Source organism: Ziziphus jujuba, chromosome 9 (assembly GCF_031755915.1).
Source record: "Ziziphus jujuba cultivar Dongzao chromosome 9, ASM3175591v1".
Taxonomy (NCBI): Eukaryota; Viridiplantae; Streptophyta; class Magnoliopsida; order Rosales; family Rhamnaceae; genus Ziziphus; species Ziziphus jujuba.
In genome coordinates this window covers 25,123,562-25,150,434 of record NC_083387.1, presented here as the reverse complement: position 1 = coordinate 25,150,434, position 26,873 = coordinate 25,123,562, and the positions used below count along the sequence as shown (strand labels likewise).

At 29.5% G+C, this 26,873-nt stretch overlaps 3 protein-coding genes across 7 annotated transcripts; 1 reads left to right on the top strand and 2 right to left on the bottom strand.

Annotated features, from left to right (window-relative positions):
* Positions 1-354: 354 nt before the first annotated feature.
* Positions 355-7,039, bottom strand: LOC112492829 (U11/U12 small nuclear ribonucleoprotein 48 kDa protein). 5 transcript variants are annotated; one of them, XR_007237321.2, is made up of 6 exons: positions 5,607-7,039; positions 4,705-4,819; positions 3,884-3,991; positions 2,385-3,130; positions 1,935-2,032; positions 355-744 (listed from the first exon to the last, which is right to left on the bottom strand). XR_007237321.2 is itself a non-coding variant. In XM_048461722.2 (5 exons), exons 1-4 carry the CDS (start codon positions 6,950-6,952, stop codon positions 2,399-2,401), a joined length of 2,301 nt encoding a protein of 766 aa, XP_048317679.2. In that variant the 5' UTR covers positions 6,953-7,039; the 3' UTR covers positions 355-2,032; positions 2,385-2,398. The 5 variants fall into 5 exon arrangements, 3 of the variants coding, with proteins under 3 accessions (XP_048317679.2, XP_048317681.2, XP_048317678.2); XR_007237316.2 differs by having other exon boundaries at positions 1,935-2,273; positions 5,607-7,038; XM_048461722.2 differs by having other exon boundaries at positions 355-2,032.
* Positions 7,040-15,005: 7,966 nt separating this feature from the next.
* Positions 15,006-20,094, top strand: LOC107427666 (ABC transporter G family member 1-like). Its single transcript, XM_060811241.1, has 8 exons — positions 15,006-15,219; positions 15,841-15,920; positions 16,711-17,181; positions 17,659-17,745; positions 17,887-18,015; positions 18,119-18,313; positions 18,642-18,728; positions 19,327-20,094. The coding sequence occupies exons 1-8, from the start codon at positions 15,006-15,008 to the stop codon at positions 19,960-19,962; spliced, it is 1,899 nt and encodes a 632-aa protein (XP_060667224.1). The 3' UTR covers positions 19,963-20,094.
* A 112-nt stretch (positions 20,095-20,206) lies between these two features.
* Positions 20,207-24,055, bottom strand: LOC107427673 (ABC transporter G family member 1). The gene is made up of 8 exons (XM_048481480.2): positions 23,720-24,055; positions 22,918-22,997; positions 22,380-22,838; positions 22,157-22,243; positions 21,820-21,948; positions 21,505-21,699; positions 21,309-21,395; positions 20,207-21,197 (listed from the first exon to the last, which is right to left on the bottom strand). Exons 1-8 carry the CDS (start codon positions 23,955-23,957, stop codon positions 20,508-20,510), a joined length of 1,965 nt encoding a protein of 654 aa, XP_048337437.2. The 5' UTR covers positions 23,958-24,055; the 3' UTR covers positions 20,207-20,507.
* Between the last annotated feature and the right edge of the window lie 2,818 nt (positions 24,056-26,873).

Genomic DNA, 26,873 nt, shown 5'->3' with positions numbered 1-26,873 from the left:
AAGGCTTTGGAAACCGTTAAGACCAACTTCTGTACGGACAGGTCTACAGTTCATGAATCAGACGGTGTTTTACATGTTTTAGTAAGGAAATCTATTGACTAAATCAGTGGTAAATTTATTGGTTTTTTGATAAATATATCGGATTCAGATTTCAGATCCCCTACTCCCCAAAAAAAAATAATAATAAAAAAAAAAAAAATCTATGTGCGTTTGTGTGAGAGGTTGGTAGATAACTAGGGACCAACTATTTTAACTACTGCTTCAGTTCCTCTTCATTATAATGAATACAAATTACATATACATTTATTGTCTTAAATATAGTTAACGTTTCTTTTATCATTAAAAAGAAAAGAAAAAAAAAAAAGGACTTTCTATTTGTTCGCATTAAAAATGTTTGTAATATGTATGCTTTTTTTTCCAAAGATTTATCAATGAACAACGTTGTGGGTATTCTCAGTATCTAGAAGCAAAAATGTCAATTTATCAGCCAATAAAGGAAAAACAGGGATTGCAGTATACCAAACACAGATTAGAGAGCAACACAAAATACAAGCTAGGAAACTTTTCAGAGCAAAGAAATCGAAGCTTCCCCCATGAGAAAACCAGAAAGATATCACAAGTGAATGGAGCTATTGTCCTCTGCAATGCACCTCTTATACCTTTCACACAGGCTCCTGTACATTTGCTATCTTAGGCAATGCCTCACCAGCCTTTGTCAAAATCTTGTATATTGTTTCATATATTCTGTTATTTTAGCAAAATATGGATAAAAGCATATCAGTTAGAATGTTTCACAGCTATAGACACAAATGAGACATGAAATTTTACTTAGAATATGACAATGACATCAGCTATAAATGTGCATGAAACACCATCTTACTTCAAAAATATTGTAGAAGTGCCGTCACACAAAAACAATACATATACAGTCAAAAGTCCTGTAATACTCCGTACTAATAATTAAGAATGCTTATAGAACATATATAGCTTTCTCTCCTAATGTTGTAAATACTTGCATCTAGGATTAAGGAATGACTTAACGTCAAAAGAGAAAACTACACTTAAATAATCCTTGATCCAACATTGCACTGTTATCAGTAAACATGTGTTGTGTCGTATTACAGACATGCATGAATGAAAAACCATCATTTTACATAGTCTTGCTGCAACTTTTTGAGCTTTCTAAAGATTTCTCTGTGGTGCACCCTATGCCAATATAACAGGACGGCATTGATTTTTACATTCTTTAGAAAAGTGGTCAAATCCTGGTAAATAGATAGGTCAACCTGGTAAAGAATATGGTCTTGTGACCATTGGCCAAAGAAGGAGGAAAAATACAGGGTTTAATGAAAGAAGGCATTCTAACAATTAAACATTAATATTGTTTTGACTCTACCTACCTGTTTCTGAAAAAAAACCCAAATTTCAAAATCACTATGGATTAAGCAAATCCTAACCAATAAAGTTTGAACAACGAAGCTTATTATAAGATGTACCTTTTATTTTTATTTTTTTTACTTTTTTGGGCAAACTATTTTAAGATGTATACTTGACAAGCAAAGACAAGAGAAACTTCAGGAAAACAAAGGTAAGAGGATAAAGGAATAAAGACTTAGAGTGAAAAACTAGTCTCACAACTGCAGACATGTCACATGTGAGACCACAATAACAGTATATCAGATACATTTAGATATTATTCACCAAAAAAGATGAATTTAGATAATAAAATTTAGATATTTCAATTCATGACCAAAAGAAAAAAATAAAATAAAAAAAATGAATCCATTTGTCCCCGCTGAATTTGCATGACTGTTAAAGGCATGCATCTCTCCAGGAAACCTAACTATTTTTAACCCCAATACATGAATCCTCTTAAGTTTCTAGTTTTGAATCATTTAATTCACAACATTGAATAAAAGAATTTCTGTTCATACCTGAAAGAAACTCCACTAAGTGAATCATCACAGTAATAATTATACAATTTGCTGATGCCAATTAATGCAGTTAACAGTTCCTCAACTGATACCGAGATCTAAATGATGACAACAAATATCTTGACGATGAGAACAGGTATAAACATTTTAGGCAAAAGTATATAAATGATGACATGACTATTTGCATTAATTCTACAATCGCATACAGAAAGAAAACAGTAAAGAAGCAAAGTATGAATAGCAATATTGAAAATGAACTGTAACATGAAACAGAACAGTCAAGGATACAAAAGGAGGATACTGGTGTAAATAAAATTGCTGAAGCATGATGACTTCGTACTGCAAAGTAGTGGCAATAAACAAGTCACAAACAAAAGCTCACTTTCAAATTTGTAATTGAAACCATAATAAAAAAAATAAATAAAGAAAGAAAAATGCAAAATAACTTACTCCATAAGGTAAAACTACTCTGATTGCTCATGATAATCAGGAAACTGCTCCGCTGAAGTATGGTTACTTGGTAGCTCTTGGTAATTTTTGACATACAATTTATCTGGTTTGCTATAGTTGCTGTTAGTTGAGACATCATCTTCACTTATGCCATGATATTTTGAAGGAATATATCTATCCTCGAACGTAGTTTGCGACCCATGATTCTTATAGGTGTCTCTATCCTTAACTTTTGAGCTGTGGTGAGAATTCCCCACAGATGAAGTTGATCTATGACGCTTGGACATGCTAGAAGATTGCCGCTTAATATCATAATGCTTGGTTCCAATCACCTCCAAATCATTTCCCTCCTCTTGATGACGAGTCTGCCCATGTGACTGGCCATGACTCCTGCGTTTTTCAGGGCTCCTAGAATAATACTCTCGATCACGTCTATGCCTACTGACACTTCTCTGATCTACTTGAAATCCGTGGTTATCATGAAAACCTCTACTTGGTTCTTCATAATCACCTATAGATTGGACGCTATAATTAGATTGCAATTGTTTTTTGAAATGATTTGGGCCACTTCCTGCTGTAGATGAGCCATAATTGATTTTTGTTGGCTTGTCAACATCCGTGGTGACATCAGAAGCATAACGTGATTCTGATGGAAAGGCTCCTCCATCAGTTTCCTTCTCAAAGCACCCAATTCCTCCAGCTTGCTTGATTTCATCCGTATAATCCTCTATAAGATCCCTCATAACCTTTCAAAAGTATAAAGATAAACATAAGGAGAAAATAAAAGGGGAAAGAACAAGTCTTCTGTGCTTAAAACATATGATAAGATGAACATCCTTTAGATGAAATGTGGCAGACAAAAGTTAAACCTCAAGCAACCAGATAATGAACTAAAGCCAGAATGCAAGTGGGAATAAAACCATCTCCAATTAATAGCCATACCTGGGTTCAGAATGACTAATATGTAGATAATAGTTAGGTAACATGTATGTTACATAACATACTATATTCAGAACAGGAAAATTGATAGTGATGTTTAATAACATAAGATGATCAATACAGCTGGTACAAACATATATAACACTCGACATACAGATATATTAAGCACAGATCGACTTACTTTTTCAGATAAAAGCTTAGTTAAGTTGATCGTGGATATAGACAAACATCAAACACAAAAAAAATGCCATATCTCATGTTATGAACCGAATAAAATATCTAGCTATTTTGTATATAACCACTATGAATTAGCTCATTTTAACTCTTTTAAACATTGCAAAGCCATAGCTATAACCCCACCAGAAACACGAAATAAATTCTCTCTGTTATCTCATCACTTTGTATCCTTTACTACTACAAGAATACCATAGAGTAGGGTTTTGGCCATATAAAGCAGATGTTAAGTGAAAATGAAACCAATGATCTGAATACCTAAACTTGCAGAACAGAGGTTGAGGAAGCTATGCACTATATATTTAATATGAAAAACAGATGCTTACCTCTAGAGTTGTCCGCTTCCCCTTTTTACCACGATATGACATTCTTCGCCGCTTGTAATCCCTTTCTTCTGCCAATAACTCCTCTCTAGTCTTAGACTTGCTTGTATCCTGGTGTAGACACCCAAAAAATTGAACTTATAAGATTATGAGCTGAAACATTCTACATTGCAAAAAAACAATTTTGAGAAGTAAAACACAATAACTGCAGAACCAGCTGTTTAGTGCTTCATGTGTTGTATGGCTAGTGATAAAACATCATTCACCCGGAGAGACATGACATTACCAATTTAAGACAAAAACTAAAACTAAGTGTTTGTCCAATTAAGGATGTCCAACAACTTCTCAGACTTTCTTTCAAAAAGAAAATTAAAAAAAAAAAAAAAAAAAACATTGCCTCTCTCACTTCTTTCTACTTTCTTTCTTTATGTCTATAGTCCAGTTGCTCTTTTTTTGTTTTCTCTATAAACATGACCGGAACCACCTTGGCACACTCTTATAATGTTTTATCAATTTATATAAAACAAAAGCTCTAGAAAAGAGAGAGAAATCAATACTAAGCTAAAAATATATCAAGTTTCCTAAAACATACTAACATGATCTAAAAGATTTTTCAGTAGAAACCAAAAAGTACAACCTGGATATTACCTAGTTAAGAGGCATAAATTCCAGCTACAAATATGGTTAGAAGATGATATCTAGAAATTGAAACAAATTATTATTATTATTTTTTAGGGTATGGTACATGAATTGAGATTTACCTATATGTACCAAGTCCCTGCTGATTAATGTTAAACAATATTAGTAATGTTATCAGTCATTACCTGGCTATATGACAGCCGTCGAGGAAGTCCATCATGGTCGATTATAGGTCTATACTGAGGACGATTTTTCCGCTCTTCATTTGCTCTGTTTGACACATAATCATGCTCGGCTATCCTATAACAGAAAACTATAAGTAAGCATTTATATGCACCTTAGAAAGTGAAATATGTCATAGAAATGAAACTGAAACAAGATTATACATAGGGGTGAAAAATATACATAACATTCAGTAGGAAGATTTGAAATACACAGGGCAGTTTGCCGCAAATCAAACAGCACAAGGAACAAGATATCACAAACTACAAACAAAAGTATTAGTAGGTCTACCATGTAACCACATACTCAAACAGATATCCAAAATAAATTATCATTTAAAGACAGCACATAATACTAGAAACATAATCATTCAGCTAGTTAGGAAATCAAACAGTTTGATTATTAAGTAAACTAGAAAAAGCTAAGGCCTCAGAAGCCTCCTGTTGAAAAGTAAAGGGAATTTGCATTTGTATGATGTCAAGCTTAACATGAAGGAAAATTGCAGCGCATGCCCCATTTGCTTCATATGGTTTCAAATTAAGGCTAGCTGAATGTAGGCTTGACTGTCAAATAAAAAGTATTCTGTTGATATGAAGTCGATCAACAATCTGAATGTGGAGTAGAGACCACCGCAAACGATGTAGTATAAACACAAAAAATAAACATCATAGCAAATTGCGAAGAGTATTTTGATTTACCACTTTCTTTTTCCATTTATAAGCCATAAATTTCAATTAAATTTGAAGCACATTATGTCTTGAAAGTGCAAGGATACTTTAAGGTTTTTCAAAAACTAACTTAAAAGTTTGCAGAAGGTTAAAAAATAAAAATAAAAATAAAAAAACAAAGTGAGAACAGTCAATACCGTTGATATAAAGCAAGCGGTTGAGAAATGTGTGGTCCCTTAATCTTTTCTTCAAGCAAGGATCTTTCATGCAGTGCTGCAATGGCTGTTGCCACCTGGGACACAAAAACAACCCTGCCCATCACACTTTCATTTGCTATACTATTCTGTTCGCCATTTGAGCTTTCTTCAAGCGGCTCTCTAGGTTTGGCATCCAATCCCTGTAGAACCTCTTTTAAACCATGATCCTCTGTCTCCTTCCGCTCCAATGGGAAAATCAACAAACCAGATGCAGCATCCAATATACACCACTTGAGAATGTTAATGGAAAATAACTTCCCATTCATTTCTCCATACAGAATAGAAAGCTGAGATGCCAACCACATCAAAGCTTGAACCAGGATGGGACAGTTAAAACTTTTACTATCTGAAACCATCTCTGTCACATGCTTGTTCACCAAAGTCAAAGCTTCCATCCTAATTGCCTTCAAGCACAGTCTAGAAAGCAAAACTATATGATCCCTTATAGCCACATCGATCACAACCCCATATCGAGGAGAATTCGAAATTACCCTTCTTGCCAAATTACATTCTGTAAGACTATCCAACCCCAATATGGCATAGAGAGTACGGTAAGAGTAAACACAAGGATACTCACCCCAAGATTCAACCTCACCTTTTATATCCCATAACTCTGAAGGAAGAATCTTCAAACGCTCATTGTCGAAGCTCCTCATCTTTCTGTCCTCATTGTCCACAAAATTCGCACATTGGACAGACAATATAGCAGGAAGTGCGAAAGCCCTGCTAGCACCATCCATAGCAGACATATTAACAGCACCAGGGCAGTCACGGTAGAAGAAATTGGATCCAAAATAAGCATAATAATCATCCAAAGAGAAGCAGAGCTCCTCAGCATCAGACCCACGAAGCGTTCGAAGGAAAGCGGTTTCAGCTCGAGATTGGTCAGCGGATTTGTGGGTTTTTTCCACATAACTGAGATGTGAGAAATTGTCATCACTACGAGGGTAAGGAGAGGAAGGGCACCGGTGGGAGTGAGCGAAGAGGGATTCAGGGTGCATGAGATGGTGGGGGTCGAAAGGGCAGGCAACGAAGCCATTGGAATTGCTGGAATTCGAGGTTTGGAGAGGGAATAGAGAGGAGAGGGAGTGAAGGGTCTGCTGAGAGGATTGAATGAGGGAATTGAGGGATGAGAGTGTGGCAGACAGATCAGGTGGAGGAAGAGGATTGGGGTTTTGGGGATGAGGATTCTGAGATTGAGAATTGAAGAAGTTGGGTGCTGACTTTTGGTTTTGAAGGAGGAAATCAAAGGGTCTGTTGGAAAACTGAGCAGGTGGGTTGCTCATGGCAAAAACTTGCTACAAAGATTCTCAAGCATACTCCCATCTTCTACCAAGCATAGGTATATAAGCTACAAACCCCCATGGTTTTAAGGGTCTTATATTTTGAACTTGAATGGCCTATTTTATTTATTTTTATTTGATATTTGATATTTTTATAAATTATATATTTTTAAAAAAATCAAATAAATTATTTCATATTTTATAAATTTTAAAAATTATTACGTTTAAGTATTATTTGCTATAAGTCACATATTCAATTTCCAAGAATGATAACGTCAATAATACTAGAGTGACTAAGGTTCCGCATATAAAATATATATTTTTGATAAAAATTATTCTATAAAATGGTTATAGCTTATATGGTCAGAAAAATTGAGATCTTCTGTTCGTTTTTAGTTGTTTTCATTGCCTTTCAATTAGTAATAAAATTATATTTAGTTTTGAAACATAATCATTTTGTCATTTAATTTATTTTATTTTATTAATGTTTGTAAACGAAGTGAAATCATACAAATGGTGGACAAAAATAAGATAAAAAATAAAATAAAATAGGGCTGAAGAATTCGAACCCTACATTGTAAATGTAAAACATGAGTTTATAATTAAGTAGTATTCAAAATAAATTTTATAAGTTCATTGAATAAGAGTATTGAATTTGTTTTCTCAAAAAAAAAAAAAAAAAAAAAAAGGAGTATTGAGTTTGTAAATCCTTTTTTGTATTTCTCCGTTCCTTTTAGTGGAAACTAGTTTCTTTTTTTATCTCTGGTCTAGGTAAGTGCAAACAACTAAAAGGAGAAGACATTTTTCTCTATAATACATATATACATATACATATATATACAAAACATATATAAATTAACCTAGAAATATATGCATATATATAAATATATAGACAAAATACATACTTTAATGGTGGTAAATATGTAAATAATAAGATATACATACTTGTATATATTTAAAACAATGAAAATGCAGTAAAATAATAATAAAGAGATTTGGGTGATTAAAGATTTGGGTTTAAGAATTTGGCCAGACAAGAGAATTTTTAAGCTATTAAAATTGCATGAAGATGAACTTAGCTCAACCAAGTGGGCTTAAGCATGAACATATGAGAGTTAAATCCTTTACATGGGAGTACATGGACTTGATTGATAGTATTGGAAAATACCACTTGATAGCTAAATTTAGTTTATTTTCTCATTGTAGCTTAAGAACTCCCTAAGTTAGTCTCCTTTTGATAAAATAAGTTAAATTAAACAGGTTGGTGCCAATCAAACCATTCCTCAACCAAAAATCCCATAAATAGCTTGTAACTAACTCTTATATAAAAATGAATTTGTGTAAATAAAGCTTGCATTTTCGACTCAATGAACCTATTGAGTTCCTCATTCAAAATTGGATATCAACTCTATTATTAAAAGATTTATTCTTCCATATTAAATTTTTAGTATTAAAAAATAACATAAAATTAAATATTCTTGTTTAATAATTGTTACAAATCAACAGCAATTCCATCGGTGGCTCAAAAAATAGCAAAACTTTAATTGGTATGGGATCTAAATCTAGAAGGTGTTCCAACAGGTCATTGACTATATTTAAATTAAACTGTTTTAAAAACTTTAAACCTTCACATATAAATACCATTTAGCGCAATTTACTTTCTTTCAAACTTTAATATCAAAGCAAATCGGACAAATATCAATTATAAATAATTAGATTCAAACATCACGATTAACTCCAAAAGAATTAATCTGAAATTCCAAATATCTCTCTCTCTCTCTCTCTCTCTCTCTCACACACACACACACACTCTTTAATATCAAAGCGAATCGGACAAATTTCAATTATAAATAATTAAATTCAACATTATGATTAACTCCAAAAAAATTAATCTGAAATTCCTAATATCTCTCTCCTCACACACACACACACACATCTAGTAACTCTCTCTCTCTCTCTCTCTCTCTCTCTCTCTCTCTCTCACACACACACACCATGATTAACTCCAAAAGAATTAATCTGAAATTCCAAATCTCTCTCTCTCTCTCTCTCTCTCTCTCACACACACACACACACCTGGCAAAATCTCATACGACACACACACACACATCTGGCAAAATCTCATACGATACAAGCCTACATAATAATTTACGAGTTTGGATTGACGATATTGAATCGAGTCCATATCAGTGTCATCTAATAAAATTCAATAAATTAATAGATTTTAACGGATGAAACACGATAAAATCATAAGACCCATTAAAGATAGGTATTTTAGTAATTACATAAGTTTTATAATATTAAAATTACTTAATTTATTATTAAACATGTATTAATTGTTTTTTTTGTTTAATTTTTAAAAAATCTAAAAATAAACAAGAATTTTTGTAATTTTTAAAAAAATTTATTATTTTCTTATTTCAAAGCTAAATAAAATTTAAATTTTCAAATTTGTATTTATCATTACTGGGTTAAGGAGTTGAGTGATAGGTTACATAATAATTTATCGAATGGATTCAGATTCATTTATTTTCACATGAAAGCTTAACAGGTGGTATTTGTGTTAACTTAATTTCACATGAACACAATATAAACACGATTTAACAAGACACGTTGCTAGGCCTACACACATACACACACACACACACACACATACATTAATATTTTTTTTTTCTTTGCTGAATGCAATCAGTTAATTTCTTTGCGTCTTCACACACACACACACACACACATATATATATATATATATATACATTAATTTTTTTTTTTCTTTGCTGAATGTATTCAGTTAATTTCTTTAGGTCTTCCTTTGGAGTGCTTTTCAATAATCAATAGTAAGTTGAGAGACAATTGCTCGCATTTCCATCAAAAGTTCAAAGATCTCAATTGAAAGAAAACTTTAGAAAAGTCAAAGAACTTTTGTATACCCTTCTTTCTTAACAGCAAAAATGGATACCCATTTATATTATATAATGGCTTGCCTACTGGACTCACCCCACAAGAATTGAGTGGTAGGGACTGGATATAAGACTTTTAGGTTTTTTTTTTTTTTTTTTAAAACGTAGTTTATTTTTTTTGGTATTAAAAAAAAAAAAAAAGGGGTAGTTTAGCCACTTTGGCATGCCCTAAGGAACAAGAAATGGAATAGTTTGGCAGATCCAAAAAAATTTTCCAAGCGGCACTGTCAATGGTAGATACAAAAAATTTTCCAAGCCACCATATTATATCTAATAACATCTCTTGATTATTTCTTAACTTATGGTAAGGAATTCTTCCACAACCAAAAAAAAAAAAAAAAAAAAAAAATACAAACCAACTTATGATAAGGAAAATTATATATATATATATATATGTATAAATGTTGTAATAAAAAAAATTATATTTATATATGTTTTGACAAGATGGTAAGGAAAAACATAAACATATATAAAACTCGAAAAAAAAAATTGTTAACTTGTGGTCTAACTAATTAGAGTAACTGCTAAATTAGTGTTAATTTGTTTATTTTTCTTTAAATTAATTTTGGAAAAAAATTGATTTTCAATGGTTTGGATACATAATAAATTGATTGTAAATCTACAAAAATAAAGTAAACACATTCCATGATAAATAAAATATGAAACTTAGTTTTTATTTTTATTTTTTTATTAACATTTAAACATCTATAAAGTAATTGAAAGCTAAAGAAAAATAACAAAAGGATTGCAGCCTATGTAACTGAAACAAAAATTAAATAAAAAATAACTTAGAAATGCTCGTAATTTACACATATTAATTAAATATGTATTAGTGTTAAAATATATTAAGAAATATTAATTACATGTAAAAGAGGTGATAAAAAAAAAATATATATATATATATATAGAAATGAAAAAGAAATGATTAAAAGAATAATAAAATAAAGGATTATAAAAAATATTACAGATAAATGCAAAATAAATGATTAATAGAAAAAAAAAATGTAAGAAGACAAAAATGTGGGCTGTGGCCAGTGGGAATGATAGACTGAGAGGGCAGGGGCTCAATGTAATTTAAAAGGGGATAAAAAAGTAAATAGATAAAAAAAAATACTAAATATTTAAAAAAGAAAAAAAATTTGAAGAGGAACGTGGGCTATATGTGGGTCCACCCAGTTTGATAATGCAGAGAAATATCTAGCTAGGATTCACATTCCAATGGAGAGGGAAACAAGAAGAATATCAATTTGTCAAAGTACACATGGTAATATATATATATTGCAATTTTTTGAAACTCCCAAGGATTTTGCAATTGATATTTCCGAAGAGGTAAGCAGATTTGGTTGGGCAGGCAACAAATTCTTAATTACCAGAGGTCAATAACAAAGTTTTAATCACCAAACGCCAAAAAATATGGAGGTATAGGCTTGAAATAATTGGATTTTTCTTTGGCTTTATTAGCTAAACAAGCTTAATTAGAGAAATATCAATATTGTCACACGTTTTAGATATATATATATATATATATATATATATGATTTTGATCCTCCATGTTCAAATGTTGTTACTCAAAAAAAAAAAAAAAAAAAATTGTTCAAATGTTGAAAAATGATATGACAATCACTGTTGGAATGTTCCAAAGAATTAAAACTATTAGCACAGTCCACTACTTCAAAAATGCATCAACATTTTTAAACCAGTTTCTAAATTTAAGGTGAAGAATATGGGATATTTTGACTCCTTTTATAAATCGTTTTTGTTAGAATTATTGATATTATTGCACCTTAGTTGTATCGGTTTCTATACTTTGCACCTTAAATAATTTTTTTATTTATAATATTTTCCATCTAAATTGTCCCGGATTTTATGCCTTCTACTCTAAGTAATTTTTTCTAACATTATGCGCCTCAACCTAATCAAAACTTTACATCATTGGTCATTTATTCATTTTCTATGCAAATAGTTTAAGGAATCAACACCGGCATTTGGTGTCTTTTGCTAGAAAAATAGGGGGGTCAACTCACCCTTGCAATTTGCAATAGAAATTAGGACTTGGTTTTAAGTCAGATGAAGAGAGAGAGAGAGAGATTTTCATCACTATCTATTCCACTGGTTACTGGCCGGAACTTTTTATTATTGCCATTGTTTCCAATCCATAAGCAAGAGCCTGGTTACGCGGATCCCCTACTATGCTTTTTTGGGTTCTTGTTTAGTTTATGCTATTCTTTTAATTTTAGTCATTAATTTCCTTCAAAATCATTCAATTCAATAACTAAAATGTATAACATATCATTTAAAGTCATATGATTTGCACATAATTATTAAAACTATTCAATCATATGCAACGCATGTGCTCTTTTTCTTTAGACTAAGTTCCTCAATCTACTAAAATAATAGAGTTTATAAGAAAATATAAAGAAGTTGTTGAGATCAAGATTTGAATTTAAATTAAAAATTTGACAAAAGTAAAAATAAAATTGGAATTTTTGATCTAAGAAAAATGATTTTATTAGACAAAATTTAATAATAATTTTTTATGCCCAAACCATAAAAAAAAAGACTTAAAGAAAAGACAAAAAATCAAAATGAAAAATTGAAATTTTTAGTCTAATAAAAATAATTTTATCAAACTAAAATGTAATAATAATTTTTTATGCCCAGACCATAACAAAAAGTAGAGCAAAATTAAAAAAAGAAGAAGATAAAAATAAAAATAAAATTGGAATTTTCAGACTAGTACAATATATTTTTATTAGCCCAAAAATTAAATAAAATAATTTTATTGCACACAAAAATTAATAATAATTTTTTATCCCAAACCCATAAAAAAAATTAGACAAAAAATAAAAATTAGATCCAAAATTAGAAAAAAATAAAAATAAAAATGATTTTTTGGTGCTATTTTGGTCTAATTTTTATTTTTATGGTTTTTTATTAAAAAATTCCAATTCTATTTTTATTTTTATTTGTTAATCTAATTTTAGGTTCAAAAATTTTTAATTTTCACTGTAGATATTTATTTTTATTTTTATTTTGGCTAATTTTATTTTTTTTATTTTGGAGTAATTTTTTTATGGATTGGGCATAAAAAATTATTATTAATTTTTGGTCTAACAAAATTATTTATTTAATTTTTTTGTCTAATAAAAATATTTTTATTAGGTCAAAATTTTCAATTTTATTTATATTTATTTTTTACTTTTTTTGTTCTAATTTTAATTTTTTTACTTTTGTTTCTTATGATTTGATCATACAAAAATTATTATTAATTTTTTTGACTAATAAAATTTTTATTAAATTTTTGATCTAATAATAAATATTTTTATTAGAGCAAAAATTCCAGTTTTATTTTTATTTTTATTTTTGTCTAATTTTATTTTTAAAAATAATTAATTATTTCTTGGGCAATTTAATTTAAATGAAATAGGAATGGATATAATTCAAATAAAAAAATTATAAATATAAAATAAAAATAACAAATTTATTTTTTTAAAAATTTATTTTTTTATTTTTTTTAATAAAATGAATTATGATATTAGCATAAGCTAGTACCACATCTACATGTGAAGTATGCTAATTTCATTTTAAGAGCATAGTTAACCCGTGGACCAATTGAATATTGAAATTTAAAAGTTTAATTCGCACAATTTTAAATTTCAAAATTCAAATCATGTCATTTTAAAATTTCAAAATATCAAAATTCAATTAACTTAAATAATATATACTTGTTGTTGTATGGAGATTTTTAAAACCCTAAAATAAATTAATTGAATATAGAATTCAGAGTCAACTTAGTGGCATCTCTACCATGTTCTTGGGAAAAAATACAAAGTTCGAATTTTTTTCCATTGTAATATAATAATAATAATAGTAATAATAATAAGTAAATAAATAAGAAAAGGTATAGAATGCAAAAAATATTTATCTTAATTATAAAAGTTGAATTGGCTAGCTCAATTAGATAATATATTCCTCTGTGAAAAGCTCATTGGAAATTTACACACATTTCATATATATGCTATATATGTATAACTGTCAAAAGCATATCCAAGCAATATACATATACATGTATGTATGTATGTATGTATGTACGTATGTATGTATAATTGTCAAAAGCATATCCAAACATAGGTATGAAATTTCTTTGACAACCTAAATAAGGTTCTTTGGCTCCTTCTACACTAATCATATTTGCTGTTTCAAGTTATTTTTGATTAATTTTTTATTGGAACAATAAATTAGAATTATGATATCAGCATAACATAATATTACATGTCAGCATGTAAAGCATGCTAATGTCATATAAAAGTATTGTTAATACTGTTAACCAATTGGATCAATTTACATAAAATTTGAAATTTAAAAATTTAATTTGTACAATTTTAAATTTTAAAGTTTGAATAGCATTATTTTGAAATTTTAGAATATCAAAATGCAATTAACTCAAATAATATATATTTATTGTATTACCAAAAATCTTTAAATGGATTAATTGGGTATAGAATTCAAAGTTAGCTTAGCGGCATATCCACTATGCTTTTGGGAAAAAATATACAAAATTCGAATTGTTTCGGTCTCTAATAATAATAATAATAAATAAATAAATAAAGATATAGAATGCATAAAAAATTTATATTATACAAGTTAATAATATATTCCTCTCTGAAAAGTTCAGTGGAAATTTGCACACATTATATATATATATATATATAATTGTCAAAAGACAGAGGTATGAAAATTCTTTTACAACCTAAAATTTGAGGTTCTTCGGTTTCTTCTACACTAATTATATTTGCCGTTCCAAATATACTATAAATCTAGTATACGCTTGTCTCACTCCCTCAAGTGAAATGGCGAAGAGATCGAAGTGTTTGGTTGCCAAAATATGAAAACCGGTAAAAGACAAAGGCTTGGTATGATCGTTAATTAATTTAAAAAATACACAGAACAATTAATGTATGATATTATATAATATAGTTGACATGGATTATTACATAGTTCTAATATATATATATATATATACATATGAGCCGCAATTCAAAGCAATCCAACAAAAAGCTTTCCATTTAGAAATTAATGAAGCTGCAAAATATAGAGAGATGGAAACAGTGATCCGGATTGATAATTCAGTGAGAGTGGTGGAAAATGGAGCTTATTTGACATGGAAGGATCTTTGGGTGACAGTTCCACACGAAAAGAATACCACCAAACCCATTCTTAAAGGTCTAACAGGTTTTGCCATGCCTGGGAAGCTCTTGGCGATCATGGGTCCTTCAGGCTGCGGCAAATCCACCCTCCTTGATGCTTTAGGAGGTCAGTAAAATTAGAATAATAATAATAATAAAATAATAATAAAGGGACATATTTGGTTTAGAATAGGAGTCCATTTACGCTTTAATGGTCCATTAGGGTATCCAATTAATGAATTTATTATGGCCTAGCAAATTAGACTATGATATAAATTGTTATGATTCATTGGGCTTTTTCAAAAGTAAGAGTCAAATTAGGATAAACTTCATTCAAATCTTTTCATTTTTGTTAGAATTATGCTTTTAAAAAATTATTATTTTAATCTTCATTTATTCATACATTAGTTTTTACATGTTAATTTTTGAAGTTAAAGGCAATATAAAAATTAAAACTTAATATTTTAAATAATTAAATAATATTATAAAAATGCAAATTACGGTTTTTTTAACTGTTAAAATAAACTAATAAAAACTTAAAAATGAATTTGAAATGAGATTTTCCTAATCGAACAAAATTAGAAGGTTTAAATAAAATAAAATGTTTTCCAATCAAATTGCTTTTGGAGCCCATACAAATAGTGTGTATGAATGATAAAGGACTCAGATTTGTGATGTTATTTCTTTGAGGAGATACTATATGTATGTACATATGCCTAATTATACAATTATCATTTTGTGCTTATAGGGAGATTACGTTCAAAGATGAGACAAAGTGGGAAGATTCTAATAAATGGACGCAAGGAGACTTTGGCTTATGGTACATCGGTATGTATGATATTAACAAGATTCCTTATTATTTGTTGTCTGACTACACCACTGGTTTGAACGCACTTGGGTTTTGTGAGTTTAGACACCCCTTTTGTATTTGCTTAGACACCCTCTTAAATTTCAATTTTTATTTCAGTGTCACACTTTTTATACAAAATTTGTACCTAGCTTGTTGAAATTTATGCACGTAAATTGTCATGCACCTTTCTACAAATTAATTGAGATTTGCTTATTTACATATATTAAGGAGGGGAGTATATTCAATTTAGAATTCGAAGGATTTTAAAATTTTTTAAAAATTTAGAGGTATTCAATTTAGATTTTAAAACAGTCTATATAAATCTAATGATATTTAATTCAGATTTTGATGGAATTTATAAAAATCCATTAAAATCCAAGTGTATTCAATTAGAAATTTATAGAATTCTTTTAAAATCTGATAGTATTAAAAGAGTCATTGATTTTAAAAAACTTTAAAAAATAATAGATTTTAATGGACATTACGAATAAATTTATCAATATGAAATCCAACTTTAAATCTAAAGATTTCGTTGGATTCTTATAAAAACTTTATGAACTCTGTAGAATTTCATTACAATCCATTGAATCTTTTAATGTCTATAACTCATTTTAAATCCATCAAATTGTAAATTGAATATATCCTTCTAAATTTAAAACCCAAAAAAGAAAAAAGAACCCAAAAAAAAAAAAAAAAAAAAAAAGGTAAGCAAATGGGTGGCACTGAGTACTTATACCTAACTTATATTGTTTTTTACCAACTTATCAGGCATATGTAACACAAGAAGAAAATCTAATGAGAACTTTAACGGTAATTGAAGCCGTCTACTACTCAGCTCAACTCCAACTACCGGATTCAATGTCGAAATTGGAGAAGAAGGAGAGAGCAGAAATGACAATAAGAGAAATGGGTTTGCAAGACGCCATGAACACTAGGATTGGAGGTTTGAGAGATAAAGGGCTTAGCAATGGGGAAAAGAGGAGAGTTAGCATTTGCATTGAAATCTTAACACGTCCAAAGCTTCTCTTCCTTGATGAACCGACTAGTGGGCTTGACAGTGCAGCTTCTTACTATGTGATGAGAAGAATTGCTTGTCTGGATCAAAAGGAAGGAAAAAGAATGACTATAATTTCATCCATCCATCAACCTAGTACTGAAGTCTTTCAACTTTTCCACGATCTTTGTCTTCTTTCTTATGGTAAAACTATATATTTTGGACCGGCTTCTTTAGCAAATAAGGTATGTCTATTAGATGAGTGGTAGTTTCCAATATTGTTCCTAATTAAAGTTTTACCCCATGATGATGAATTACGGGTTACCTTTGGCACTTTACCTCCTACCTAAAAAGTTTTTTGTATTATTCTTTGAATTATTAATTTTTTTTTAATTATAATTGTTTTTCTTGTTATACATTAAACACTACACAAATAAAATAAGACTAAATAAACTAGTTTATACAAAGAGTTATATGAATTATGTATTTCTAATTTCATCAAATTTAATTATTTGCCAAAACGCAAGATTGTACAGAACTGATAAGAAAATAATAGTTCAGAGAGGACATCGTGGGAATTTTTGTAATTTGCAACAAAGTGTCAAATCTCAAATGTGTTCAGTGTAGTTTAGAACGGTGAAATGTAATCGCCCAAAAAGTATTTTTATCTAATTTCTATTCACTTTTTTCCCCCTATTTCTTGCCATTGAATATGTATGCAGTTTTTTAGTTCAAGTGGTTTTCCATGCCCGACTCTCCAAAATCCTTCTGACCACTTCCTGAAAACCATAAACAAGGATTTTGAACAGGTAAATCGAGCGCCTTTATACACACACACACACACACACACACACACACACACACACACACACACACAAATTAAATATTCCATCTGGGATCCTCAATTTTTAGATCATTAACAAATTTTTTGTTAACTTCTTGTTGTATAGTATATTGACAAGGAAGGTTTAGCTGGAGCAATTTCCACAGAAGAAGCAATTAATTCCCTTATAAAGTCCTATAAAGCATCTGGAATTTACAACAAAGTACGGAGACAAGTAGCTAAAATTTGTAAACAGGTAGGAAAATACATTTTTATAAACTTATTCACATCATTAATTAACCGAATCTGGAAAAATTAAGTATATACATGGATGACTGAAATCATACAATGAAAGCCAGGATTGTGGAGCACTGGAGAAGAAGAAAAACCATGCAACTTTCGTTACCCAATCAATTGTTTTGACAAAAAGATCTTTCGTAAATATGTATCGTGATCCAGGCTACTACTGGTTGCGCCTGGCTATCTACCTCATTTTGGCTTTTGGGCTTGGCACTATCTATTACAATATTAGCTTTGCTTTTGAATCGATTCAGGTGTGTATATGAGAATGATAAATAGGGAAGAATTTTGAATTGTGGGTACTTTTCTTATTTACCAACGGTTTAGATAACATTTGATAGAAGGTACATTTTTTTTTAATTTTTTATTTGATATTGAAGTGAGTGCATAATATAAGTGAACCGAAAAATAAGATAATGCTATGTCAATTGGAATATATAATTAAAAAAAAAAAAGGTAATTAAACAAGTTGGTACACCAAATATTACTGGAAATGATCAATAAAAATTGAATATAATGGCTCTTTTTTTTTTTTTTTTTGATAGAAATTGAATATAATGGCTCTGTCTCTTACAATTTCAGGAAAGGCGATCTCTGCTCACCTTTATTGCTTCTTTCCTAACTTTCATGTCTATTGGTGGATTCCCTTCTTTTGTGGAAGAAATGAAGGTACGTATATAATGACTATTTTATTTAGTCAAGATAATTTGTTACAAACTAGCTAGGCTTCTTGTTTAATTTGATAAATATGTTTTACTTATGAAACAAAACACATATTCAATTTATTTATAAAATTGAAAAATTATTATGTTTTGTATAAAATTTGAAATGGTTTTTTTAATCCTTACCAAAGCATATGTATACATATGTCCTATAATTATGAAAAATTAGAAAATGAATTAAAATAAGAGAAAAATAGGGAAAATAAAGTAAAACAAAAGAGAAAAACAAAAATTAATAGTGTTGACCCAACTAAAAATTAAAAAGAAAAAGAAAAAAGAAGTTAATAGTTTTAACTATTCATAGATTTGGTTAATTTTCCCTCTATATTTGAGATAAGCAAAGAAAGTGAACTACTATATTTGTCTTACTAAAAAGTAATTAAATTATATACATGCAAGTGGAAAAAAAAAAAAAAGAATTATCATACGTTTTTATTAACTTGCTTAAAATTTAAAACATCTTTTTAATTAGCACTCTTATTGGTACTTTTATCATATCTTATTAATTTTTATTGGGGTCAAAAAATCTTATTGATAAAATTTAGGTGTTTGAGAGAGAAAGATTAAATGGTCACTATGGAGCTGCTGCATTTGTGATGGGCAACACAGTCTCCGCCTTTCCCTATTTGATAATTATTTCAGTGCTTCCTGGAGCTGTATGTTATTATCTTCCAGGACTTAGAGAAGGCTACCAATACTTCTTATACTTTGCCATTGTGATATTTGCTTGCATGATGTTGGTTGAGAGCCTAATGATGATTATTGCAAGTCTTGTGCCCAATTTTCTTATGGGAATAATAATAGGAGCTGGAGTTCAAGGTCTTATGATTCTAAGTAGTGGGTTTTTCCAATTGCCGAATGATCTTCCCAATATTTTTTGGAAATACCCTTTATTCTATATTGCTTTCCACAAGTATGCCTACCAAGGAATGTTCAAAAATGAGTTTGACGGTGTATTAGTCCCCGGCTATGAAGTTGGAGCCCCACCCACCATAAGTGGAGATGAAATTTTATTGGATTTATGGCAAGTAGAAAAGGGTTATTCCAAGTGGGTTGATCTTGCTATTTTGTTTGGAATGGTAGTTTTATATCGAATTTTGTTCTTGCTGATCATTAAGTTCAACGAGAAAGGCAAGGCTATAACAAAATATTTATGTCGATATTTGAAAGTACGAAAATAGAAATTTGCAACACCTTTGAGTTTGTATAAGGTCCCTTTAGAAAATTACTATTAACTACCTCTGGAAGAGTCCAAATTGAGCTCTCTTTTTTCTTTTTTTTGTGAGAAACTAGCTCTGGATTTATGGCTTTGTCTAAATTAATTAGTTTCTTTAATTAGGAACATAAAATATATTGAAACCTTTTTATTCTCATATATTATATATATGTGTGTATATATATATATATATATGCTACATCATGTCCTTGTTAACAATACAACTTACTTTTGAATGTAGATTGATAAAGCAGTGGATCAGAATCAACCATTTCTAGTTTAGTCCATTGGGCTATTCTAAACTTAGCCCAATATGATTAGGCTAAGGTTGAAACACCCCAATCTATTTCAGTCCAATCTAACATTTCATATGGGCTCAGCACCTTGACACATATTACATCGATCAAAGTGCTAGACTTAACTTTCACTACTAAATTAATTTTGGTAATGCATAACTTTCACTGCTAAATTATTTTTTGGTAATGCATAGCGTTTAAGACATCAAGTCACTTAGTTATTATCTCCATGCAATGGTGTAGCAATGGGATTTTCCATAACCTGTATGGTCTGCTTAGAAGGAACTGGCATGAAAGTTATTCTACCAGTCTTGATCTTCTCCTTGATCTTGATGATTATCAAGAACAGAATTCGATATAAAAGTACCATCCCAAGCAAAATAGCAAGATCAACCCACTTTGAGTAACCCTTTTCAACTTGCCATTTATCTTTCAAAATTTCTTCACCACTTATGGTAGTTTTTCCTGATCCAACTTGATCATTATGTATTACCAAACCTTCAAACTCGTTTTTGAACATTCCTTGGTAGGCATACTTGTGGAAAGCCATGTAAAACAGAGGATATCTCCAAAAGAAATCAGGAAGATCATTTGGCAATCTGAAAAATCCACCGCCCAAAATCATAAGTGCTTGAACTCCAGCTCCTGTTATTATTCCCATGAGAAAATTTGGCACAAGACTTGCTATAATCATCATTAGGCTCTCAACTAACATCATGCAAGCAAATAGCACACAGACGAAGTATAAGAAATGTTCATATCCCTTTTGAAGTCCAGGAAGGTAATAAGATAATGCTCCAGGAATTATTGAAATGATAAGCAAATATGGCAAGGCTGAAAATGTGTTTCCCATCACAAATGCAGTAACTCCATAATGACCATTCAATCTTTCTCTCTCAAATACCTGAATTTTAAGACAATGAAAGAATTCTTATTATTATTATTATTATTATTTTTATCATTTTTCAATTGGTAATAGAATGAGGAAACTTTATTGAAGAGTTAAATTCTATACCTTCATGTCTTCCACAAAGGAAGGGAATCCACCAATAGTCATAAAAGTTAGGAATGAAGCTATAAAAGTGAGAAGCGAACCTCTTGCCTAAAATTAGAAACAATATGCACAAGTATTAATTAGTTAGGATTTATAAATATGTTTATTATAATTAAGATCTCAAATCTATATTGAGGAATATTTCTCAAACTTATACCTGAATTGATTCATAAGTAAAACCAATATTGCAATAGATAGTTCCCAACCCTATGGCCAAGGTGATGTAGATAACTAGACGCAGCCAATAGTAACCCGGATCGCGATACATGTTTACGAAAGATCTCTTTGTCAAAACAATTGACTGTGTTAGGAAGCTTGCACGGTTTTTCTTCTTCTCCAGTGCTTCGCAGTCCTGAATTAATGCAAAGCCAAGTTTAGTCACCAATTCTTGTTTCAAGCTCAATGAATCTGAATATATATATATATATACATATCTATTTGTTGATAAAGAGAGATTTAAAAATATGCTTACCTGTTTACATGTTTCGGCTACTTGTTGTCGTACTTGCTGGTAAGTTTCAGACGCCTTATAAGATTTTAGAAGGGAATTGATGGTTTCTTCCCTGTATATTGCTCCAACTAAACTTTCCTCATCAATATCCTGCAACAAGAAACAAAATTTTGATGAGTGTCACCGCTGTTTTGAGCATGATCATGATGAACTTATACTATGCTTGTAATTAATATTAATATAAATATAATAATGACCAAGCTCATGTCAGCTTAAATATTAATTTTTAGGAAGAATGGTAATTCATCATTGTATCAAAGCTAATAGTAATGATACTAAGTACACATGATAAAATTACCTGATCGAAGTCCTTGTTTATGGTTTTGAGGAAGTGATCGGAAGGATTTTGGAGAGTTGGGCAAGGAAAACCACTTGAAGTGAAAAACTGCATATACAGACCAATTAAAAGGAAAATATATTAGCTAGTGATCTTAGTTATTCTTTTACCTGTACATATATATATATATATATAGAAAATTAATTCTAAACATTAATTATAACGCTTGTATAAATATATATACCTCATTTGCTAAAGAAGCCGGTCCAAAATATATTGTTTTACCAGAAGAAAGAAGGCAAAGATTGTTGAAAAGTTGGAAGACTTCACTGCTTGGTTGATGGATGGATGCTATTATAGTCATTCTTTTATCAAGACATGCAATTCTACTCATAACATAGTAAGAAGCTGCGCTATCAAGTCCACTTGTTGGTTCATCAAGGAAGAGAAGCTTTGGACGTGTTAGGATTTCAATACAAATGCTAACTCTTCTCTTTTGCCCACCACTAAGGCCTTTATCTCCCCAACCTCCAATTCTTGTGTTCATGGCGTCTTGAAGACCCATTTCTCTTATTGTCATTGCTGCTCTTTCTTTCTTCTCCAATTTCGACATGGAATCTGGCAATTGGAGCTGTGCTGAATAGTAGACGGCTTCGCTTACCGTTAAAGTTGTCATTAAAGTATCATCTTGTGTTACATATGCCTAATTATAAGTTCATAAAATTAAGTTAAGTCCAAATTACAATTTAATTAGTAGAATATAAGGTTTGTAAATATCATACCGATGTACCATATGCCAGAGTTTCTTTACGTCCATTTATTAGAATGTCCCCACTTTGCTTCATTTTTGAACTTAATCTTCCTGCAAACATGAAATTATCATTTTATTAATGCACTTTAATCTTTCTAAATCAATATATATATATATATATATATCTTATAAATTTTTTCTCCTACCCAGAAAATGTTGGATAAAATCTATCCAGGATTCATCCTATTACAAGTAATAGGATTTATTGAGTATTTCTTGATGATTGAAAGGATACGTGCATGTATAAAAGTGAGTCTTAGGTTAGAAAAAGTCTAAAAATTTTAATTTTGTAAGGACTTAAATTTCATGGCTTTTGAATTCACTCATCAATTGAGCTGAGTCCCATCTTTTTAAAAGCAAACCCATAAAAATTATGAAAAACTCAGTACCTGTAATATTGTAATATTATTAGGTCTTGAATCTCGCCACATATAATCAACTTTGTATTATATCAAGTTGATGAAATTTCTTTTTCTAGTTTTTTTCAGATTGCTTCAATGGTTTATAAGAGTTATATAAATTTGTTGGACTACTAAAAACCTTATATATAGACAAAGTAAATCATATGTATATGGATCAACAAATTTAGTACTATAGTTTTTAACTTTTAACTTTTGAAACAATTTAAAATTCGATAAAATAATACTTTAACGGTAAAAATCCTTGATTGAACATATATATTTATTGGTAAATATAGAATATATACACATACATGTATATATATTGGCTACATATACATGCATATCTATATATTTGTTTGAAGATATACTGACCTCCCAAAGCATCAAGAAGAGTGGACTTGCCACAGCCAGAAGGACCCATGATTGCTAAAAGTTGGCCAGGACTAGCAAAACCTGTAAGACCTTGGAGAATGGGTTTGGTGCTATTCTTTCCATGGGGAACTGTTACCCACAGATTTTCCCATGTCAAGTAAGCTCCATTTTCCAATACCATATCAATGCTCGCTGCATGATCACGTTCTTTGATTTCTAAAGTAGGGACAGATGCCATGCTGAAGTATATTAATTATGTGTAACAGGGCTTGGAAAAAGGAAGGCCTTTGTTTTTTGAAATGAAGGAAAGGCCTTGTTGGTTTGCTTTGCAATGCCAAAGAAAGACCCCCCATATTTATAACCATAGTTAGACCATGTGCTTCAGGCGAAATTTATTTCTTTATGTTAAAATTATGTTAATTATTTGCTATACTAAGTTTATGTACTATAGTTGCTCTTCCCCAAAAAAAAAATAAAAAATGCAAAGTATATATTCTATAGTTTTCCCATTCTGTACTCGATCCATTCAAAGATTTGTAAGATCCTCATAGTACAGTAATACTATACATATACCATCATATTTTTTTTTTTTTATAAAACATATACATTATTTTAATGCATCAATCAATGCTTAATTATTTCCGGATTTATATACATTTATACAACCTAAAGAAAAATGGTATTCTTAAAACATTTTTTTTTTATTAATTCACTGTATATCCTACTTTGTAATTTCTCAATGAGTACAACTATATGTCACTAGTAATGATTTTCACCACTCTATATAGTAGCGGATCTAATATCTATGTGGTTTTTATATATACAGGAAATCTACTGTCCGTAAACTATTTTTATTTGTATATATATATATATATGTGTGTGTGATCCACTACCATATAAGATGATGACAGTTACTACTGATGATAAATATCATTTCTCTTTTTTGATAAAATAAAAAATAAAAAATAAAAAATTAATTTCTACTCAAAATATTTTTAAGTCTCTTGTAGAAATTCAAACATAGCATATTTTTATTAATATAAAAGTGAGTGTATTTTTTTTTTTCAAAAAGGCAAACAAGTGTATATAATTAATATGTTGCAAAACATTGAATAAATTAAAATATGGATCATGCATCTTGCATTCAAGGGTATTATTATTTTAATTTTTTAATTTTAAATGTGAAGAATATTTCTCACCATACATATACTTATTTTACAAAAGATAAACATTATTATTAAATACTTGTTGTTATTAAATGCAGCTGATATTTTTCCATGCATTGACCAATTAGTGGGTAAGCTTTTAGGCTTTGTTTGGTGGAGACGAAGAGTTGAGATGAAGGAGAGAGGCGAGAGGAGAAAAGATGGAAAGTCTATTACTTTGTTTTGATATAAGAGAAACAGGAAGATGTTAAATATAATCCAAAACAAAATAAGTGAAACTACACTCAAACTCCTTCCAATATTTCAGTTATGATTATTTATTACTGTATTATCAATTGTTAAAGTACTAAATTGTTTTTACTTAAATTTATTTTTTACAAAATCATTTTTATTTATATATATTTAGGGGAGTACCACATGCTCTACTAATCAAAATTTTCGTAAGACTATCATTTTTATTAGAATATTTAAAATTTGATTAACTATTGAGAATAAATTAAACAAATAATTTATATGTAAAGCATATATAATCTTTATGTAATTAGTGTGAAGCATGAAATTATTAGATATGATAAAATGGATGAAGGGCGTGGATTTAAAGCCAACTAGAAACAACTATGGAAATAAACAAATATTAATAAAATGATATTGAGTGTGTGGGTGTGACATCTAAAATTGGCCAGCTCAAGCATTAAAATTTGACAGGTACGCAAATTTATTCAGATCCAGTTTTCCTCGTATACGGAACTAATTTAAAATATTCCACATTTTTTTGCCTTTTTGAATGGGATTATAATATTCCATGCAAATGTGTTGTGATTTGAAATTTTTCGTTATAGTATTAATTTTCCATTGTATATTATACACAACTTAAAGCTTATTTTTAACATGACGAAGAAATTGAAAGTTGTGCTTCGACGAATCTATTTTTTATTTTTTGCAAATGAATCGTTTTATTACTTAAATAATAAATAGTTGTGATCTACATTTTTCATAAATTTCTGAATGAATATAATAATTGTATTCTACATATTTATTATTTAATAAACTTTTTGAAAAATTAAATTAAATACCATATTTAACTTTTTTTAAAAGAAAAATACCACATATAACTTCTTAAATATTTTAAGCTAAGAAAAAAGCTTTTAAAATATTAATAATAATTATTAACATTTTTTTGGAATAGTTTGTAATTAATTAACAGAATTTGTACTACAATATGCATGTGATGGAATTAATTATTTTTATTTAAATAGTACGTATTGGAGTATAATCTTGCAGCATGGCACTCAAAACTATTTTTCTAAATACCATGAATAACATTACTACGATTTTATATACGTATTCAAATTGTTTAATGACGTCTTTCAAAAAAGAAAAAAATATTGTTTGATTACGTCCTTTTTTTTTATGAAAAATCATTGGGTAATTTAATCCATAGCTTTTTTTTTTTTTTGGCTGGTAAATAATCCATAACTTAGTCACAAAATAATAATAATAATAATAATTACAATAATAATAATAATAATAATAGTAATAATAATAATAATCCATCCATTACCCTACACGTAAAAAGTAACATTGCTCATTACCCAAAAAAAAAAAGAAAAAAAAAAAGGTAAACATTGCCAGGTTGCTTTTGCGGGGGCCGACTGATGATGAATTTTTATGGTTATAAAATACTTAGGAAATAACGAATTTAAACTAAATATTATATTTAATTTAAAAGAGAACATAACAAAATCGTGATGAATACACGCATACAATATGCTCTGATTTTGTTTTGTATCCTTGTGATTTGCATGAATTCTCTAAATTAGGAGATTAATGTGTGAGTCGTGGGAGACAAAATTGTTTTGTAGTTTTGTTTGGTCAATATGGTGTTTTGTATGTATATATATTTATAGACAATTTTTTGTCAAATATGCTAATAGATTTTTTATTACTTAATAATTTTTGAATTTTTTTAAAAGCTAGAGATTTAAATA

Coding starts and splice junctions, on each gene's coding strand:
- LOC107427666 (XM_060811241.1), top strand. CDS start 15,006: ATGGAAACAGTGATCCGGATTGATAATTCAGTGAGAGTGGTGGAAAAT. Junction 17,182..17,658: donor CGGCTTCTTTAGCAAATAAG/GTATGTCTATTA, acceptor ATATGTATGCAG/TTTTTTAGTTCAAGTGGTTT. Junction 18,729..19,326: donor CTTTTGTGGAAGAAATGAAG/GTACGTATATAA, acceptor GATAAAATTTAG/GTGTTTGAGAGAGAAAGATT.
- LOC112492829 (XM_048461722.2), bottom strand. CDS start 6,952: ATGAGCAACCCACCTGCTCAGTTTTCCAACAGACCCTTTGATTTCCTC. Junction 4,820..5,606: donor CCGCTTGCTTTATATCAACG/GTATTGACTGTT, acceptor TTTCTGTTATAG/GATAGCCGAGCATGATTATG. Junction 3,131..3,883: donor GGAAGCGGACAACTCTAGAG/GTAAGCATCTGT, acceptor TACTTTTGAAAG/GTTATGAGGGATCTTATAGA.
- LOC107427673 (XM_048481480.2), bottom strand. CDS start 23,957: ATGGCATCTGTCCCTACTTTAGAAATCAAAGAACGTGATCATGCAGCG. Junction 22,244..22,379: donor CGGCTTCTTTAGCAAATGAG/GTATATATATTT, acceptor CTGTATATGCAG/TTTTTCACTTCAAGTGGTTT. Junction 21,700..21,819: donor TAGCCGAAACATGTAAACAG/GTAAGCATATTT, acceptor GCATTAATTCAG/GACTGCGAAGCACTGGAGAA.